Source organism: Vicugna pacos, chromosome 2 (genome assembly GCF_048564905.1).
Source record: "Vicugna pacos chromosome 2, VicPac4, whole genome shotgun sequence".
NCBI lineage: Eukaryota > Metazoa > Chordata > Mammalia > Artiodactyla > Camelidae > Vicugna > Vicugna pacos.
Genome location: NC_132988.1, coordinates 81,065,671 through 81,087,036, shown reverse-complemented (window position 1 = coordinate 81,087,036; position 21,366 = coordinate 81,065,671). Strand labels below are relative to the sequence as shown.

The following is a 21,366-nucleotide window of genomic DNA, read 5'->3' as shown; positions in this document are numbered from 1 at the left end:
CAAATGCCTATTTGTTTCCAGTCATTTACTTAAACAATTGTATGTGAAAGACCAGCCCAGGGCTCACACTTCATATCAAGTTACAGTTGTGCTTCCTGGACCCTACCGCTTAAAAAAAAAAAAAGTATGAGTGTGCTTGGAGGTGACTTTTCCTATGGGAAATAAATACTTAGTTGTTAAAATGGCAGTTGTTCATAAATGTCCTTTGCCATAATGTAAGTTTAAACAGAAAAAATTTTGAATTCAATTGCTCAATTAAGTTCAATCAAATCAATTCAGTTAAAAATGTGGATGATTATGCCCTGCTTGATACAACTGATTTTAGCTTTTGTGCTGGTGTATGTGTGTCAAGGGAGAGCGAGGCCCTGCAAAATCACTACACGTTTCATATTTTTAAAGAGAATATAAAGTTAACAGACAGTGGAGAGCCCTGAAGTGTCCTGATGTCCAATGTGGTCAGGTATGAATACTACTAGCGTAAGTTGATAGCAAGATGTGTCAGAAAAGAAAATTTGTGTTTTTATTTGAGCTCTTCTTTGGTAACTATTAATACAGTATAAGTGAAATTGCAAAAATATAAAAGATAATCAAAATAGAGTTTTCCAAGGTCTGAAGCAAAGCAGTAAAAGAACCTGTCACCCAGTTTACCCTACTTACAATATTTAAAAGAAAATAAAATGGTTTTTCACATATTTTCCTATCTGATAGAAGATATTAATGCAATTGTCTTAATTTTTTTTTCAAATAATAAAAAATTTGTTGTTGTTAAGAGCCTTATCTACAATCACTGAGAGAATAGGCCCCTAGGAATTTTATCTGAAGGACACTTAAATGACAGTTTGTTTTCTATCAGAATAATCTCTGATTAACTTCAAAATTGTGTTTACACTCTTAGTTCGAGTCATTTGTTCTTAACCAGACTACATCACACCATGCCATGTCTAGATAATTAAGATAAATTTGATTAATCAAAATATAATGAAGCATTATTTATAATTTCTCCCAACTAGGGAAATAACTTTAGGAATTATTCCAAAATTCAGAATGTTTTTATGTATACCTGCAAAGAAATGTCATGAAAGGTCCTAACTAATTAAAAAGCAAGTTTGTAATTGTACATTTGTTGGGAACAGTGAAATTAATTTTGGAGGCATTAATTAGACCTAAATTGCTATCTTTAACATCTTCTAAATATTTTAAATGTTTTGGAATAGCGAAAAGTGATTTTGATCTAAGGACTCTACCTAAATATTCACTAAAAATTTTTTACTTGAAAATAATTTGTTTTGAAATAAAAATATTATTTAATAATAGAAAGTTTTAGAACCTTAAATTTTTCTATTAATTAAGGCTCCCATGTGTATAGCTGCCCTGGATATATTGTAAAAGCACTCTAATATTCTTGGTAGTCACAATTTTTAATTGTGGGTTGTTTGTGATAAAGACATTACTCTAATCCCAACCAAGGAGATGAAGTTATTTTCTCAGTAATCAGTCTTTAAGCCTATTTCTGTGTAATTGACATACTTTAGAAGTTGGAGTTCCTTGTCTAGAACCAATTACTCAGTTCAGCTGCAAATTCTGTGACTCATATTGCCCATGACCACAAAGGTATTAACAATTTGGCTTAAATACTAGATAGGCATAGAGATTCTAGATCACACTGCTCTTTGAATTTGTTGCTCAAGGACCATTTGAAGCAAAGGTAACTGAAAAAACATACAGTGTGATTTGAACTGATTTTATTGCACTAGGTAAAATTCCGTTGGATAATTTAATGATTTCTAACAGGTCCACTTATCAAAGGAAGAAAAAAATTCAAGGGTTTGAATCCAGAAGGAAGAAAAATACAAAGGAGAAACATGAAAAGGGGAAAGGGGGATAAGGCAAAGTAAAATAGCACAAAGATAAATCAGAGCTGAGTTCCAAGTACATGGTATAAAATAGTTGAAGAGTGACATATATAAAGAGATATAACTTGCTTTGGATACTGGGAACATGCTTTAATAAAAATATGATGAAATTGATTTTTCTTCCAAAATTCAGTTCCAGAGTACAGTGATTTAGTTTGAAACTCACAAGGTAAGTTAATTTGAATTAAATATGATTTAAGACTATAAAAAGGTTTGCTTTCAGAATCAGCTGGCCAGTAAAGACAGCATTGATTTTATTTATATTATGTTTATTCTCTACAAACTCATTACGCCTTTCAAGATTTTTCCATATCATTTCCTTCTTGATGAAGTATAACTGTCTAGCAGCATCCAGGCCACATGAAGACCTGGTAAATCTCATGGGGGTAGAAGCTCAAGGTGGATTTATTCGTATATTATGTAAGAAATCTCATTGAGCCAGTGGTGATATATCTCTAATATTAAGCATGATTTGATGTTTGAAGATTTGTGGGTAGAGATCACAAAATCAAATAACTTCAGGAACCAAAGAGTATGGGTTGAACTTTGAGATTATAAGGAAGAATAGGAAGTGTACGTTAATGTTTTGAGCCCAAGAATGCATGTCTTGTTTAAAGATTTTTAAAGCACTGTTCTAGGCTTACAAAGCCTGGATCTAGAGACAATATAGCCTGACCACTATTTTAAAATCTCACAAAAAGTCCACTTACAATGAGAAGAGGACTTAGAAAAAACAAAAAATGATCTCCTAACCCTTCAATTCCAGATTCTTTCTTCAGAATGAAATTTCTTATCCTGGCTAGCCTTTGGATCACTGCCACTGCTCTGCCCATCCCTGTAAGTACTCCTCCTATTTTCCACTCCATTTCTGTTCTAGAGACAGTATTTCTGGGCTAGAAAGCATTTTCTATGTCTTTTCATTTCACAGAAAAGGAAAGTGGACTTCAGGAGATTTGCAGAACTAGGAATTTACCACTCTTCTTCACTCTAAGGGTCTCCAATACAAATCTCAGATCTACATGCCATTTGCAAGCTGCATGACCTTGAGCAAGGAAATAACCCATGGCTTCCCAGTCTGTAAAATGAGTTGTTAAGAACTACCTCAGAGTTGTGCGAGAATGATAAAAATGTATCCAACGGAACATAGGAAGCTCTCAAATATATTAAGCAATATAAAGCAAGTAACCCTCAGTGACCTAGGTCTTATTCAGGCAGTTTAAATTGAGTTTCATTTACAATACCCTTATCCCAAACCGTCTCATGTTGACTACAGTCATGCTTCATCATCTATACAAATGAGATCAATGAGTCTATTCCGCGTTTATTATGGTCTGACTATGTAGGGCACCTAGTAGGCAAGAAATCCTGTTCCCTGCACATTTTGTAACAAAGGAGCCTTCAAAGAAGTGAGGGAGCTTTCAAAATTTGCATTTGTGGATACAAAGTTTAAATTTACACTTCCATACTCTCTCCACTTTGAACTCATAAATGCTGAGAACAATTAGAGAGCACTCTTGATTCAAAGGTAAAGAGGCATGCAATATGTAATTAATCTCAAGAAATGCAAAGAAAAACATTCTTTGGAAGTAAGTTTAAAGGTAGAAAGTACAAATTCTAAATCACTGGACAAAATTAATTTAACTTTTCCTATTAGACTTGACTGCTTTTTATTTCGGAGGGAAAGCTACGTTACTGATGAGTGGCTTGTTACCTATTCTCATTTAGAATAAAACCTCTCCGTAATGAATAACGTATTGCCATATGTTGTTTCACCTTGTTGCTGTTATTGTTTTACAAGCTTGAACAACCTGGAGGAAGTTCCAGTAGTCAGGTAAACTTCTGGTTGTATTTTCAAATGACATGTTCATCACTTTTAAAGTCTGCAAATGTTTGAAATGACTGACATCCTGTATCTTGTTACAGAGATTCAACGTTTACCCACCGCAAGGACCAGCATTTTTTCCTCAGATCCCATTTCCCCCACCTCCGCAACTGCCCCTGGTAAGCACAGGCTTGGGGGATCTCAAATCACAAAAAGTATTTATTAGTTGGATAATGGTTATAACATTTTCCAAATTTTGACACAGAAATATGAGGCTTTCGGAGGCCACCAGGCATCAACTACTCACACTTCTTTCCCTGCACAGCTTGCGAAAGTTTGACAAGGGACTAGCAAATTTCCCTCCAAAGCTTCAGTTACTTGCTCCCATATCTCTCTACACTTGTTATCAAAAAAGTACTTAAGGGTGGGGGATGGGCGTAGCTCAGTGGCAGAATACAGGCTTAGCATGCTCGAGGTCCTGGGTTCAATTCCCAGTAACTCCATTCAAAAAAAAAGAGGTGTTTATGCTGAATTAATTTGACTTTGACAAGCTTAGTTACTCTTTATGAAGGGAATGCTCATCTTTTTCTGTATTATCTATTCTTTTCCTAAATCACCTTGCTGCTTTCTTTCCTCTAAAGTTTTTTTTTTCCCAGCTGTCTGTAACTTTTTCTCACAGGTCAAACAATATAAATATTTTGTTTTTCTTTCTGTACCCTCTCCAATCCCTCCTAATATCTGGATTCTTAAAACATTTTTTAAATAAAGGTCAGAACAATGCTAAATACATAATAGAGCTGCCTTTATTGGTACAGACAGCATATATTTGGCTAATACTTACTGAGTGTCTACTATATAATGGGGTCTACAGTGAGTGCTGGAAATACAAAAAGGTATGAATAAGTTCATGATCTAACAAGGAAGAGAGCTTCATAAATGAAAAAACAATGTATTAGTGTAAATGCTTCTAGATGCAAATACAAAACCAGTTGATTTAGGCTGTGTGCCAAAGACTTCTTTCACAGAGGAGAAGTATCCAAGCCAGGTCATGAGAAGTAGGTGGGGCACTCCAGGCAGAGGGAACAGCAAGTGCTGAGAAGGACAGGCAACTTGGGGAAAGAAAGACTAGGGTAATGAGGCTGCAACACAGATTGGGATATCTTAAATAAACAGTATTTAGCAATGATGTTTTGAAAAGTTCATACACAGTTTAAAATAGCATTTTGTTTGACTTCTTGTCTATTACCTAAATATTCTTAAAATATAAGCACAATTTTGCATAATTTTGCTTTTATATCTAAATGTAACAAACATCTTCCCTTGGCTTATATTTAATTTCAAACTGTTTATTTTTTAACTTTAAGTAGGCTTTTGGAAATTGTCCCTAAAGTTATAGTCCTCAATGGAACACTCTTTCCCTTTTATGCTTTCACACAGCCTATTTCAACCTTAGACACTAAATTTCTAAGTTCTTACATTTAATGCAAAATCCTGGAGTTTTGGTTTATAATTAAAATTTAGGAATCACTATTAACATCTTATTTTTAAATTATGTAAATCTGTGTGGCAATACAATCACTAGTATTTGAAATGGAAGCTCTTCCTTCCACCAGATGGCAGAATAGTATTAAAAATCCAGGCAAAGAATGATTTACCGTACAGAAACTGATGGATTTGCAAGAACTATGACCACAAAAGACAGATTCCCAAGCTTTAGGTTTGATTAATTAAGCATAATAAGCATACTTCTTGAAAGAAAAAATGATTTGAAATCTACTAAAATCTAATCTCTCCCATAGAAGGAGGACTCCCTGAGAGCATGCAATTGCTCAATAAATACTGGATGAATGGATGGATGGATGGGATGGATGGATGAGTAAATGGACGAATAAGTGAGAAAAAAAGCTAAAACAAAATGTGAACATCACACAATTCACTATTTTTTCCTTTTTTGTAGATTCCAATTCCTCTTCCTTTTCCATTTCCTAATAATCCAAATCAGGTAATTATACTTAAAGTTTCTTTTATGAAAGTATTTAAAAGAATACAAAACAACACCTTGAAAATTCTTTACATTTATTGGGAAAGGAACTTGACACCAAAAATGGCTATCATTCTCCTTTGGGGATCACTAGTGATTGATATTTTGTCCTATTTGAGCCATTTAATGTATAAATCTCACACATCTTTGAAAACTGAACTACCTAAAACCTGAAACTTTCCTTGACCAAGTGGATGGAACCCAGGAGACTAGTAGAAAAAGAATTTGAAGTCAAATAATCTGAGGATGCAAGCTCTGTCATTTAATACTTTGGAGTAATCTCAAATTCCTTCATGCCTTACTTTCTCTTAAAATATAAAATAGTGAAAATGAATGATATATAAAGTCCATTACATCTCTAAAATTTTATGCTTACAGTGGGGAAAAATGCATTCTTACTGAAATGGATTCTGTCTCAGAAGCCTCTGAACTAGATTTAAGATTATGATCATGGTATAAAGGGATTATTTAAATTTTACTTTTGACAGGATCTTACTGAAGGAAAATCACATAGGATGAGACTGACTCAGTCACAAGCAAAAAACAAATTGTGTATAATATAGCATGTTAATTCCAAATTTTTTTATGTTACTTCTATTACAATTATAGGAAATGATATTATTAAAGCTTCTTTTCATAAAGAGGTGATCCCCAAATATAGTCTTTTTTCCAACCTCATAAATGTAAGTTTAATGATCATTCCAAGAAGTTCCTGCTACTTTTGGAGTCCACAAAAGAAAATGTGGACTACATGTTTCCAGAGATAGTAGGTTTGGGGCTGGGTGCGGGGGCAGTACTATGGGGTAGAAGTACTTAAAATATTAGTGAATGTGAATCCTACTGACATAATCTTATAAATGCTTAGAATTCTAAAAAGCACGTTTTCATTAATCAAACTAATATAAAATGTATAACATTGAAAAGATAGATAAAATGCTGAATTATAACCCCTTGATTATTTGATTATGTTTCTTTATTCTAGGTCCTGACACTTGATGACCTTATAGCGGTAAATTCATCTGCCTTGTTAATCTTTAAGTTTATAAAAAATATTACATTCAACACCCTATATACAATGAGCCAGTTCATCTTATCATCTATCTTTATTTGTCCAATTCATTTGGAAACAAAATAAAGTGTGGCTATTAAATTCAAAGCCAAAAAACTATCTCAATGCATGCAAACAGATCTATATTCCTTTATTCAACTCATCCAAATTGACCAAACAGCCTCTTCTATCATAGATGAGGATGAAGGTGAAGAGTCACAGACTTAAGAGTGATAGAATAAATTGCTTTAGGAGAGATGAAATAGACTAGATTATTTCTTCACTAATGACTTATTAGCATAAATGCATGATACAATAAAGATTATCAATTCTAAATCCCAGCAGATAACTTTTTTTTACTGAACTGCACATAATTCAACTTTTTAATGAGGCCCTTTATTGATATGTTATTCAAAATCTTTGTTTATGAAAACATAGGAGAAATACTTAAATTACAAAAGAGAATACTAAAAAATTTCATTTCCCATACACTTTTCACACTTAAACATTTTCTGAAATCAACACATCTCACAGCAGATGCCTTTAACTTAGGATCTCCTTTTTCTTTAAGATGCATCACTAACTAAATGGCACACTTCACAGCTGATGGTATCTTAGAATTAGAGACATGCAGAATTTTGCAAAAATGTCAGAAAGTTAGGCCTCAATCATTGTGTGCCTGAGGTAAAAATTTTCAGGATTCTTTAATACAGATTATTTAAAGTCAATCATCTTGAAGAATATTTAAGTGTCCCAGAAACTTTAAGGTCAAATTAAATAAGAATCTAAGTCTTGAATTCAAATAGCTAGTGCTCTTCCCACAATCAGCTCTGTTTAAACAGTATTATAGTCCATTTCCAAATGACAAATCACGAAAATTCTAGCATATTTCTAGAACTTATTATACATATATATATAAATACATGTTCTAAAAATGTTTAAGAACCTATCTTCAATAATCATTGATAATTACAAAATTAGCAAATCAACCTTTACATCAAAACATGGCTAAAAGAGCACTGATCTGTTGTGGGGAAGCCTAAATTATAAGCTCATCTTTAAAATTAAATCAGCTGTGTGACCTTGGGTAAATGTATGAATATACCCGCAAAGTCTCTTCCAGCGAAAATACCGACTCTTCAGACATCTAACTCATACGAATTACCAAATCTGAACACTTCATACACTATTTTATGAGCTTTTAAAAAGTGCTGTTGGTTACAACCCATCCTGGAAAGGATCCTAGAATACTTATAGAACTGCCATTTCTTCATAGTCATGAGAACTTTTTTCTCCCAATGATTGTAGCTAAGTCAAGGAGCAGGAAGAGGAATTCCGCATTGTTCTTGCCTAAGAACAAGCAGGACAGTGTTTAGCTTAGATATTCTTGCATCCGTGCTGGGAGGGACAGCTCTATAAACAGATTTGCCTTTTTGACAGAGTGGTCAATTTCTTGAGCAAGCTGCCAGTCTCTTAAAACAGGACCACATGGGAGTTACAAGGTAATACTTTCCCAATGAAATTGCTTGTGTAAGCAAACCCTGGAAGCAAAGTCATACTTGTCTTAAAATTTTGGTTCAAATATCATTCACACAGAAAATTTCACATAATTTAAGAAAGATAGCACTTTTATGGAGCTGTACATAGAGAGTTTCTTAACCAGTCACATCAATGGGGGGGGTAATTAGGTTTATTTATTTGTTTGTTTGTTTTTAGAGGTGATACTGGGGATTTAACCCAGGACTCTGTGTATGCTAAGCATGCACTCTATCATTTGAGCTACCCCTTACCCCTCCACATCAATTTTCTATATTTCAGATATAGTGAATACTGTTACAAGGTAGTTAAAAGAAAATATTTTTGTGAATTAGGGGAATTTGAATCTAGATATTGCATATTCATTTTAAAATCTTACACTGTGTAAATAAAACACTAAGCAGTAAAACAGAATTAAATTTTCAATAAAAACAAATTTTCATGTAGAAAATACTTTAGCTTATATATGTACTAAGTTAAAAATAAGCTAAAAAGTAAACCCACTGATATCACTGATCATTGATTTTTCTTCTTTCACAGTTAATCATTTCTATTTTGAACCAACTTGGGGTAAGTCCACATTAATTTTTAAGCTATAAACTGCAAACCTACTCAATGGACAAAAGATAACTTTAATAATTTTTTTTATTTTTAGGGTTTCTTTGGGGTAAGACTTCTTTGCTATGATTATATTGATAAAAGCAAATGGCATTTAATCTTAGAAAAGGTAAGAATAATTCTTTTGAACCATAAAAACATATGGCAGAATGGAACCCAACTGATCTATCCAAATTAACTCATGAGTTATAAACTCAGTTTCCTCCAAGATCTTTAGGTCAGAATTTCTGCAGGTCTCAAAGTGTATTCTTTCCATAATGCCCACAGCATCTGGCAAAATTTCAGTTTACAGAAACACATGCATTAGGTTAAGAAATTTCAAACAGTAAATTTTACCTCAAGCTTATTTTTGTCTTACAAATAATTCAGAGTAAACAGTAAGAAAAGCTTGCTGTGAAACTACCAAATCTAGAAACGTTCTGATCTCAAGGCAAGGGTACAAATCTCCTTAACGTAAAAGCATCGGCTCACTTGATGGAAAGGCTACAAACCTTGAGACTTCTATTTTGATTCTCAGCCAAGTTTTCTTTCATTTAAAATATATACAAAAGAGAGAGAGACTGAAAAGGTATATTCCCTTTTTAAGTATCTGAATTAATGTCAATTAAAATTATATACAGTATGTATTTATTTTAATCTACCTTGAGAGACACTGATAAATCAAAATATTCTCAATTCCAATTTTGAGACAGAAACTGGATTTCACCCAAGTTTTCCTTCTGACAAATTTCATTGCCCTAAAGCGCTTATTAAGTGTCTCTTACCACTTCAAATGCTTTTAGGCCATCGGGGTGAAGTAGGAGAACTTAAGCTCTATGTTGCAGAAAAGACAGTTCAATGGTTCAGTTTATCAGCATTTAGGTATTACAGAACCACATTATTATCTACCTCCCAATACACATGACCACCAATACGAACACATAGGCATTGAATAACCATAATATGGGAGATATAAGATGGAGGCAAAGGAAAATTATGGCAAAAATATCTTCATGTAGTAACTATAATCTGTATTATTTATTTTGGCAGAAATAAATCTCTTACTACTGTGTCAGAAGTCATATACGGTTAGTAAAATCTCCAAATATCTTTTAAGCATTATTATACATTTTAAGATATTTTTTATCCTAAGAGTTAAATAGCCTCAGATTGTGCCCATGTTGGTAAGTTAATAATATGATTGAAGTAGGTGTAAACAAGACCAAATTAATTACAAGTGCTTTCTTCAAATGTTGTAAATTATAAATAAATCAATTTATTTATTATAATTTTACAGGTACTTTAGAAAATAATAGCAACTACCATAAATCCTTATACTGTAAAGCAGAGTAGCATTTAACTTCTAAAAGTGGTTAGAAATTTTAGGTGCCCTCTTTAGCTTCATTTAGCATCTTGTTTCTATTTGAATTTGAAAGCCTTCAAATCTCAAGAATACCTGCTGGCAAGACAAACACTGATGGAGTTACTCATCCTTACATTAAGATATTATCAATTGTCTCTGGGCCAAAGTTTTGCAAACAGTTTCAACAATGCTAGTCAGATCAGATGTGGCCCTTAAATTTCAAGTCACAAACCACAAATGTATTACTATTTATGTCATATATAACATGAATACTGCTTAAGTAATACAGAATCTTCCAAATTACAAACTTAAAGTAACAAATCATAAAAGCTCCATAACTTTAGTAGGGAATACAATCGTCAGAGGAACCAGGCAGATCAGGATTCAAATCTCAGCTCTTTTGCTTATTGAATAAACCTTGGGGCAGTCTTTCTAAAATATCATTTTCATCAGTGAAGTGAGTATCACCTAACTTCATAGGATTGTTGTGAGGATTAAGTGATATAATGTAGATATTCAATAAATGGTAGCTATTATTATTTATTCTACTAAATATCTCTTAAAACACAAAATATTCTTTATATCTAACATATTAAAAAGCAAATATGAAGGCACTAACACCTAGTGATAGAGAAGATATTCCTCCAGAAATGTCTTAAAATAAAATTTTAATCTGTTTTTTCTCTATTATAGATGGTGCTGGATACTTATAGTTAGAAGATTATCTACTTCTATCTATCTATAGGGTATAGGAGTTTTATCGCTTTGCATACTTTGTAAATGTTCCAATGAAAACTAGAAAATGCCACAAAAATTTATTATCTATAGACCACGTGCTTTAGTCATTCTTTAGATAAAATTTTAATAAAAATTAACATCTTTACTAATGTCAGTTTAGAAGTATCAAAACTAATAAAACATAAGGAAATGTCATGCTGTAGGCAACTGCTTAAACTTTGTCAAAAGCTTTTGTAAGCTGTTTCCATTTCAGAGAATTCTATTAAGTGCCAGGAAGAAGCAATTTCTTCCTGCCAAACAGTAAAAGTAGAATCAGACTCTTACATGCTGGGAAAAGGTCATCCTACCCTTCACCCAATGAGCAGGTTATTCTACAAGCACAGGTCTTTTATCATATACCCAACAACCAGGATTTTATGGATTTTAGAAAATTAATACCGAACTTAAACCTTAATAACTCTTCCAGAGGGGTCTGAGGCAGTATCCTGAAATAAAATATTCTAATGTTTCTCCATAAAACTTAAAGTCATACTAAGGGGAAAAAAGCCCCCTGTCAGTTCAGTTCAAGTTTACCACCAAAGGGATTTTGACACTAAATCAAAAAACAAAAACAAAACCTTGGACTGATTTACCTTAGCCCTTGCTCTGTCCTCTAGATACAAAGCAGGCCTAATACCTTTTACAAGTATCTGAAGAAAAGAAAACAACCACATCTCTATCCCTTAAACATCCTTTTCTTCAGATGCCTCATCTGTAGTCCAACTAGAACAAAGATGGAATTATGATAGTCCCTACCTCAGGTTGACAGGCGTTAGTATCATGGGACTTTTCCAACGGATATCTTGGCCAGAATGTGATATACATGTCCACTGAGACAAGGCAGTGCTATTGTCCTTCCTCTTCCCTGCTTCCAAGAACACCTGGAACACCAACTCTTTCCTTTCCTCTGGGAATTACAATGTTAACAGTGAGTCTCTCAAAACCCTATGTCAGTCCTTAACAATCCTTTTCTAACAAAAAGCACTTTAACTCCAAAAGACCTCCCTCCGTCTCTGTCTGACTGCAGTTCCTTTCTGAAAGTATATTTTTAATTCATTTATGGCACATACAGTTATAGCAGAGTGAAGTACATATATCAATTTAAATTGCTAATTTCCTGGACACATTTTTTATTCAGCATTTTTGGAAATGAGAACATAAGCTGGTTTACTGTTCTTGATCTGTATTGACTAAAAGAGTGGCTGCAATTTCCTCATAAAACCGACTCTAAAGTCAAGAATAAATAAGGTTTCCATTTTTGAAATCAGTTTCAGTAAGATCATTTAAAACGAGATGTGAAGCAAATAATTTAAAGATAAATCAGATTATACAACAGTGGTTGGTGCTGCTCTGAAAGAAGCTTGATATGGCAAGAACATTCTTCAGATCCAAGATCAATTGGAAAAAAAAAAAAAACCAACTGACAAACAAGAACTACATGGAAAGTAGAAGTTATAGTTGAACAGAAATTTATCGTTATTCAGATTCTGATTCTTTAAAGGGCATCAGTTGCTTAAATTTGGTTTAAGCCATGTTTAAACAGAATACAAACAAAATACAATTGTGTATAGCTCTTTGGACTGGGAAGCAGGAAATTCTGTGTTCTGTTTCACCATATTTACTAATTTTATTCTGATATAAAACCTTTTAAATGCAAATCATTTTGAAAGTGAATAAAGTGAATTTCCAAGTGACCTACCCTGCCCTTTTTACATGTGAGTTCTGTGATCTGCCTTCTTTTCAGCAATGCTCCTTTGCTGGCCTTTGGCTTAACTGGAGCTGGAGAGCTATAACCCATGGCAGTCAGTTTCAGAGTCCTCACTCCAGTGCGCATCTCGTTTCTCTGCCACAAGTTTGATGAATTCAGAGTGACTAGCATAAAGCTTGAGTTTATCACTGATGTCCACCCATTTCACTTTTCCAGCATCATCTCCAGCTTCTAGGGTAAGGTTATCCATTATCTCACCTGCTTACCAAAGAGAAAACATCGTCAAGAAAAAGTAATTTATATATTCATTTCTTTTTCAGCAGAACTCTGTATCATCAAGCATTCTTACTAAAAATAATCTTAAATCATCATTGTATTAGGTGGCCAAGTGAATTAAAAACTAGAATATTCCAATTTCCCAAATGCCCAAATTTTAACCAAGTTTCTAAATTGTAAGTAGAGGAATCAGTAAGAAAGTTTTTCTCTTTATGAAGTAAAACTATTATCCTTAAAAGAAAAGAGTTCACATTAAATAACCATGAAACCTCATATCAAAATTCCAGAGGGATTAGAGACTTAAATTTTAAAAAATGAAAGAAAACAATTATTGATGACTCATTTTATAGCTTTAACGTAACTGGACTTTTCTAAGCATGATACCAAATCAGAAACCAAAATATGTATAGCTACATTTATAGGTACATGTAAACACATTTTATTTAAAATATTTATCAGTATAATTATCAAAAATTAAAACAAATGCCCTCAATCACTGTTGGCAATGCAAATGGCATGTTTCTGTAGGACAATTTGATAATGTTTAATCACAAGTTTTTAAAAAGCAAATGTTCAGGGGTAAAGTATAGCTCAATGGCAGAGTGTGTACTTAGCATGCACGAGGTCCTGGGTTCAAGTGCCAGTATCTTCATTAAAAAATAATAATAATAAGTAAATAAACCTAGTTATTCTCTCAAAAAAAACTGCATTAAAAAAACAAACAAAATATTAAAAAACAAACAAGCAAAAAGCAAATGTTCTTTGATGAGCATTCATTCAACAAATACCAGAATCTCTTATGCACCAAACTCTGTACTAGGCACTAAGGATACAATAAACAATTCAGCACTTCCACTTCAAAGGATTTATCCTAAGGAAATAAAGACAAACCTATTGAAGTACTCAAGGCAATATTATTTATAATCAAAAAGAAAAATACGGATATAACCAAACTTTCCATCTAGAAGGCACAGATTAAATAAGACAGCTGTGCAGTGGACTCCCATTTAGTCATTAAAAGTGAAGCAGACCTATAAAAACTGACATAGAAAGATGTCCATGATATATTTTTAAGTGAAAATTCAAGTAACAAAATAGAATGTACAATGTGAGCCCATTTCTATTTTAAAACCAGCTATACAAAATTTGGAAGAAGCTAAATCGAGATGTTAACAATGGTTATCTTTGGGAAATGAAATAACTGGTGCTTTAAAATTTTTCCGTTTTATGTCACCTATTTTCTAAATAATTCACTATAAACATATATATCCTTTATCTTTATAATGGTTATCTTAAAATAATAAAATAATACAGCTATTTCTTAAAAGAAAAGAATCTAATATTTTAGCACATAGGGTTCTAAATCCCAATGCTAAAATGACAGCTCTTTGTGTATCCTCATTGCAACTACAACATCCAATTGACAATGGAGAACAAAAATTAAAAAGTAAACCTGAATCTAAAAGTTAAATTAAAATATCTGATTATCTAAATAACAATGTCCTCTAATAATATGCTCTTTATCGGCTCTAATAATGTCTGAAAAGCATCCTTCCCTCTGGTTACCTAATAAATTACCCAAAACAAAATTCTAAAAAGTTTAAAGTTTACAGTCTGACATGTAAAGAGCTTGGAAGTCATCACTCCTATCCTAACAAACACAAAAAATTTGAACAAAATGAAAATTAACAACTCTTCTTGGATCCATCAGAGAACTGAGGTCACAGGGCACAATGACACCCTGAAAACTGGAGAGAAAGGCCAATAATGGGAATCACAACTTACTGGGAACAGAAGTCCTCCACTGGAGTCAGCCAGTGGTAGAAATTTTTAAAAGGTAATTGACTACTTTTTGGAAATTGATCTGTGAACTAGATTGAGAGATAAAGTCTCCTAGAGGCCCTGTCTTGGGATGGGTGGATCACATTTTCATGAGTTTTACCTCCAGGTGAAGACTGCAGAAAAATTCCCACTTGCTTCCAACAGAGAAAGGGAGAAAGTAACCGTTCGGAAATACACCCAGAGCATTCTGCACTTATGGAAAACTATTTCACCAAGTCCCAACCAGCCTGGGGGAAGGGAAATACCCAACGCTAGCCTTCTGGTCTCACCTAAGGAGTGTGAGGGTGGAAGGAGGAAATTGACAAGCAGATGTAAAGGTCACAGCCCGGGGGCACAGGCTCACTGAAAGACTAAGCCTTAATCACTGGGTTCTCCTATGATTCTCCTCCCTCTACACCTCACCACTTCATCAACAGGGTTTCCATAAAGTAACAGGGGAATACAACTGAAAGAACTGCATGGCTCAGACCTTATTTAAGTAGTCTCTAGGGAAACCCAGAGATAACAGAAGAGAAGAAAACAAAAACAAAGCTGGAAATTTTAGCCTACGACACCTACAATCACGGCAAATAATAAGCACTGCCTAACTCCTAGTCAGGTAAAGATAAAACCTCACACTAAAGGTCTATTTGCCTCAGTCCCTTTTACTGTATACATCATGTTCATCTTTCAAAATAACTAAAAGTCCTGCAAAAAGGCAAAAAGCACAGTCTGAAGAGACAAAGCAAGCATCAGAATCAGACTCAGATATGGTAGAGATCTGCAATTATCAGATCACAAATTTTTTTTTAAGTATAGAGAGAGAATGAAAGGGTGAAAACAGTGATTTGAACCACTACATAATCAACCTCTAAAGGATCACTGTTCTTCCAAAAATAAATAGCTAACAAATTTATCATACTTAAATTGTAGAGGCCTGCTTCTAAATTATATTTGCATACTTCCCCTTCTGAAATACTTCTTCTAAGTTCTCAATACCAGGATGAATTCTCCTAATACTTTGGCTGAAGTTTTTATATAGAAATAATGAACCTGGTGCTAGGAGTTTCCCCAAGTTCAACAAGAACATAAAAGTGACACATCTTCCAGACCATTTTATAAAGAAAAAACTGAGTCCAAGAGAATAAGTGATTTACACAAATTTACATAACTAAGAAGCCATGGGTAGAACATTCAGTTTTCTAATATGGTACCCTCATTTCAATACAGATGAAACAAAATTTTAAAGTATCATCCAATTTAACAATAAAATATGTTTCAAAAGAAGCCAGCCATTCAGTATATAAATTAAAGATCATAATTAATTTTTAAGATAGCAAATTCCCCCTCTTTTATAATAACAGATTTGATTCCCAGTTACCCCTCTAAAATTTTTAAATCCAGAGACCAGAAAAAGCATTCACTTTAAAGTTTTTTCAATACTTCGTAAGTTTTTTGTTATTGTTTTGTATTTCAATAATGCATGCTTATTTCAAAATTATTTCAAACAGTAATACAGATATAAATCCCATTTCCTTTATCATAGCTATACTTCATCATCAAATCTCCAATTGCTTTTGTTTTTGTTTTACATAGATTCATACTACATAAACAATTTGACAACTTTAAGGCATATAATTTTAGTCTATAAATTCAAAATTAATTTTATATGCCACCAGTGGATTAAAGGAAATTAGTTACTGATAACACTTTTAAAGCTTTCTTCTACATATTCTTTTAATATCAATAATTTGGTTTCATATAAATATAATCCTACAGTCAGTAGCTGATTGACTTAAAATGCTAAAAAGTCCAGATTTAATTATGCCCTAGTAGGCTGCTTGACCGAAATTGATCCTCTAATTCAGTTGGCTTAATAAACGTAAGTAAAATTACCTGTTTCATCATGGTAGTTCACAGCTTCTGTCTCTATCCATGCATTATCAGTGTTTCGAGGATCATCAACATATCCCTTATATATCTGTTTTTAAAAGGAGGCACAGAAAAAAAATAAAGTGTAGGGTGAAATAGGAATGGGTAGAGCAGAGCATTTACCTTCAACAGAATCAGAAATATTCTGTTGCCAAACAATGCATATTTAATTAACATTATTCAACTGTACACTTAAAAATGGTTAAGATGGCAAATTATACGTTATGTGTTTTTTACCAACACGCATAAAAAATGTAAATATCATAGAACCTTTAATGTAGCATCTCATATGCTTGTTTTAAATTCCAAGGGAACAATATTCTCATGAACATTCTGAGGCAGCTTTAAAATCCACAAAACCCTCAACACTTTGGACTCTAACTTCAGAATCTGAGAATAGTCATATTTGGGCCATAAAATTTTTATAAAGACTCTATAATTTAAGTATTTTTCTGTTTTAATAATCCTGTGATTATAGTTTTAGATACACAAAGATAGATTCTTCTAGTTAAATAAAGATCTATAAGGAACGTTAGTAAAGACTAATATTTCAGCTATTAATACGTGAAAAGATTTGGATCTAGCCATCTAACACAAATGTGACCCAAAACCTAAACAACATAGATAAATAATTAAGAAATCCTAATTCTAGAAAGAAAACAAAGCAATTCAAAAGAAAATGTATCCTTTTCCTCATTATTCGTGCACATATACCTTGTAAAGTGATTTCTTAAATCACAAAGGGTGTACAGACAAAATAGACATGAGACTTAAATGGTTAGGAACCAGAAAAACTCTAAATAATGTAATTTAAAATGTAAATGTCCTCTCAAAAAAGCTGAATTCATGCATTTTTTTAAAAAAAAGAAAAGGTTTTCTGTTAGATGAGTGAGCTCAGTGGTACATTAGCTCACATTCAGTCTAAGGAAAAACTAAGAGGAAAAAAATACATTATACTAAGTGATGCAACCAACCTAAAGTTGGGCTATAAAAATTTAAATAGACGTCTATTTACAGTGAAGATCTACTATAATGTAATTTATTCTTATGAATATGTATTTCAAATACACAAGTATTTCACTTTATTCAAAGAATGATCTACCAGATTTCCAGGTGAACGTTTAAGTAATTTTCATTAACCCACAGGACTAAATCCTTCTTAGGAACCACCATTTCTTACCACTAGATGTTCCTGGCTGAAGAGTTTATGCAATTGTTCCTCTAATTCTCTCTTTTCGGCACTGGATTTCTGTAAGGAGTTGAGAGCTTCCTCACCAAATTCTCTTTTCAGTGTGGCACTAATCTTCTCTCCTGGATCCACCATCCCCTAAGAGACATTTTTGTAAACAAACAAAAAGTAGTAAGCTCTAATTCAATCAATAAATATTTACTGAGTGATGTAGCGGACATATATTGCTCTATCTGTTCATAATCATCTGTGTTCTTCTCTAAATCATTTGTTTCTAGTAGAAGCAGTCTAGAAGGGTATCTCATATGTTCAACCACAGTAACTGGTTCAAGGTTAGCCTGTGGTAAACTGAGCCAATCAAACTCCTTTCCTGGTATTTTCCAAACTCAAGCCATGGAAGGAAAGGCTGGAGGCAAGAAAGACTATAGCAAGCTGATACTTTCCCCATTGGCCATTCAATTCCAGCCCTACTGACCTCAAAGTTCCTGGAATGTGCCGGACATACCTCAGTCTTAAGGTATCTGCCCTGCTATTACTTCTGTCCAGGATGCTTTCCCCAGATAGCCAATGGTTCACTCATTCACCTCCTTCAGATTTTTACTCAAACGTCACCTTTTCAGGGAAACTTTCTCTAACCACCCGATTTAAAATTGCAAACTCTCAAACACTTCCTAGTCCCCTTCCTTACTTTAGATTTTTCTTAATACTTACCACCTTCTAACATACAATAACTTATTTATCTTATATAATTTATTTATCTTATATTATTTGTCTTATGTCTCCCCCACTGGAGTGTGAGCACCAAGAAGACAGGGATGTTTATGTTGCCCTGTTGTATCCCCAATGCCTAAAATATTAGCTGACAAAAGACAGATACTCAAAATATATTGATTAGATGAATGACTCACAAAATGATACTAACGACATCAGTTCCCTGACCAGAATTACAAATGACAATAAAAAGATAAGATCTTATGATGATGTCATTACTGTATTCTGCACTCAGCATGAGTGAAATTTGACTATTTGGCTCCTAATAATTAGCTTAAGCTTTTATCAGTCAGCTGTAATCTTTATTTTCATTCCATTTTTATCCTACAAAGAAAAGCCATCCTTGGGGATAGCAATATGTGTATAAAGAGTCATCTTCTCATCAAACTATCTCCATTTCACAATATGGCATAAAATATAAAACCCTCTACTGAACGTATACACATTTTTAACAGCCACTTGAAATATACTATTGACATGGGCTCAATAAAAGCATATTCTTCCTGATATTATGGAAATTTAAAAAACTATAAGAAATAGTAAGTAATAAAAGTTATCTTTTTATTACATCTAAAGTTATCAGAATTCAACCAAAAAATACAAAAATCTTTTCTTGGGCTTGGAATAGGGGTTGGGTTCTGAGACAGGACCGAACATTAATAAATATCTAATACACCAGGTGCTTTGTGCACTCCCTCTAATAATCCTATGAAATAGATATGGTTATCTTTAAAGTGAAGGACTGAACTCCATATCACTCAGCTCAAAGTAGAAAGGCCAGAACACAAGCGTAGGTCTAACTCCAAAGTCCATGTTCTTTCCCAAGGGTTTTAGAATTAGACTCAGATTCTAACAGCTTTGTTGTATTATCCTACATTTGTTTTGTTTTGTTTTTTTCCCAAATGCAAGAACTTTTTTTCCTTTTTTTTTCCTTCTTTTTATTGAGTATGGTTGATTTACAATGTTGTGTTAGTCTCTGGTGTACAGTATAGTGATTCAGCTATATATATAATACATATTCTTTTTCAATATAGGCTGTTACAAATACTGAATTTAGTTCCCTGTTCTATATTCAATAGGACCTTGTTTATCTATCCTATATATAGTAGTTTATATCTGCTAATCCCAAACTCCCAATTTCTCCCTCTCCCGTTTCCCCTTTGGTAACCATAAATTTGTTTTCTCTGTCTGAGTCTCTTTGTGTTTTGTAAATAAGTTCATCTGTATTATTATTATTTTTTTTAGATTCCACATATAAGTGATGCCATATGATATTTTTTCTCTGACTTACTTCACTTAGTAGGATAATCTCTAGGTCCATCCATGTTGCTGCAACTGGCATTATTTCATTCTTTTCTATGGTTGAGTAATATATTCCATCGTATATTATATATAGAGAGACAGAAAGATAAAGAAATACATATATAGATCTCTCTCTATATATATATCTCACAACTTCTTTATGCAGTCATCTGTCAGTGGACATTTAGGTTGCTTCCATGTCTTGGCTATTGTAAATAATGCTGCTGTGAACACTGGGGTGCACATATCTGTTCGAATTGGAGTTTCCTCCAGACACATGCCCAGGAGTGAGATTGCTGGATCATATGGTTAATTCTGCTTTCAGTTTTTCAAAAGGTCTGCATACTATTTTCCATAATGGCTACACCAAACTACATTAACACCAATAGTGTAGGAGGGTTCCCTTTTCTCCACACCACCTCCAGCATTTATCAACCGTGGACTTCTTAATTATGGCCATTCTGATCGGTGTGAGGCGATACCTCATTGTAGTTGTGATTTTCATTTCTCTGATAATTAGTGATCCTGAGCATCTTTTCATGTGCCTATTGGCCATCTGTATGTCTTCACTGGAGAAATGTCTGTTTAGGTCTTCTGCCCATTTTTTGATTAGGTTGTTTATTTTTTTGTTATTGTATTGTATGAGCTGTTTGTATATTCTGGAAGTTAAGCCCTTGTCAGCTGCATCATTTGCAAATATTTCCTCCCAGCCTGTAGGTTGTCTTTTTGTTCTGTTTATGGTTTCCTTTGCTGTGCAAAAGCCTACATTTGTCATTGACAGTGACATTTCATTGCAGTGATGAATGACAAAAGAATTACTAACTGAAGTAGGGAGGAATGGAGAATAAATGGAGTAGAAAAGATTCATAAACAATAACATTATAGTAAGCAAAACAATTAAAAAGAACTTAAAACATAATTTGACTTAACTTTAATGCTTACCCCTGGGAGTGCCCATTCTCCACAGTCTTTCCTTTTTATTGCAACAAACTGTAAGATGTTTTTCCCAGAAATAGGATTGGTGATTTTATTTCCACTTCTATCCCTTTTCCACCTATAAATAGTAACGTAAGATCATAACTGATTTAGAACAAAGACCAAGGATCTATCTCAAGCTTGAGACAAAATTACAAAGATGTATTTTTTTAATAACAGAACATACTATTTACCACAAATCAGCTAGTTCTATTTTTAAAAATTGTTTTGTATTAAAAATATTCTTTATTTGTCACTGTTACAAACCAAGACAAATGTCCACTTTTCATAAAGT

The 21,366-nt window shown here is 33.2% G+C and overlaps 1 protein-coding gene across 2 annotated transcripts in view; it reads right to left on the bottom strand.

Annotated features, from left to right (window-relative positions):
* Positions 1-6,958: 6,958 nt before the first annotated feature.
* Positions 6,959-21,366, bottom strand: part of NUDT9 (nudix hydrolase 9) — a 32,483-nt gene continuing 18,075 nt past the window's right edge. The window contains exons 5-9 of one of the 2 annotated variants that reach the window (XR_012061253.1): positions 21,039-21,150; positions 18,015-18,161; positions 16,799-16,883; positions 12,797-13,063; positions 6,959-12,004 (exon numbers count right to left, since the gene is read on the bottom strand). Coding sequence is in view for 1 of the 2 variants with exons in the window: in XM_006198179.4 (XP_006198241.1) it covers positions 12,885-13,063; positions 16,799-16,883; positions 18,015-18,161; positions 21,039-21,150 (523 nt within the window). In the remaining variant the exon portion in view is untranslated. Of the gene's footprint in view, positions 13,064-16,798; positions 16,884-18,014; positions 18,162-21,038; positions 21,151-21,366 lie in introns of both variants that reach the window. The other variant, XM_006198179.4, reaches the window with a different exon arrangement.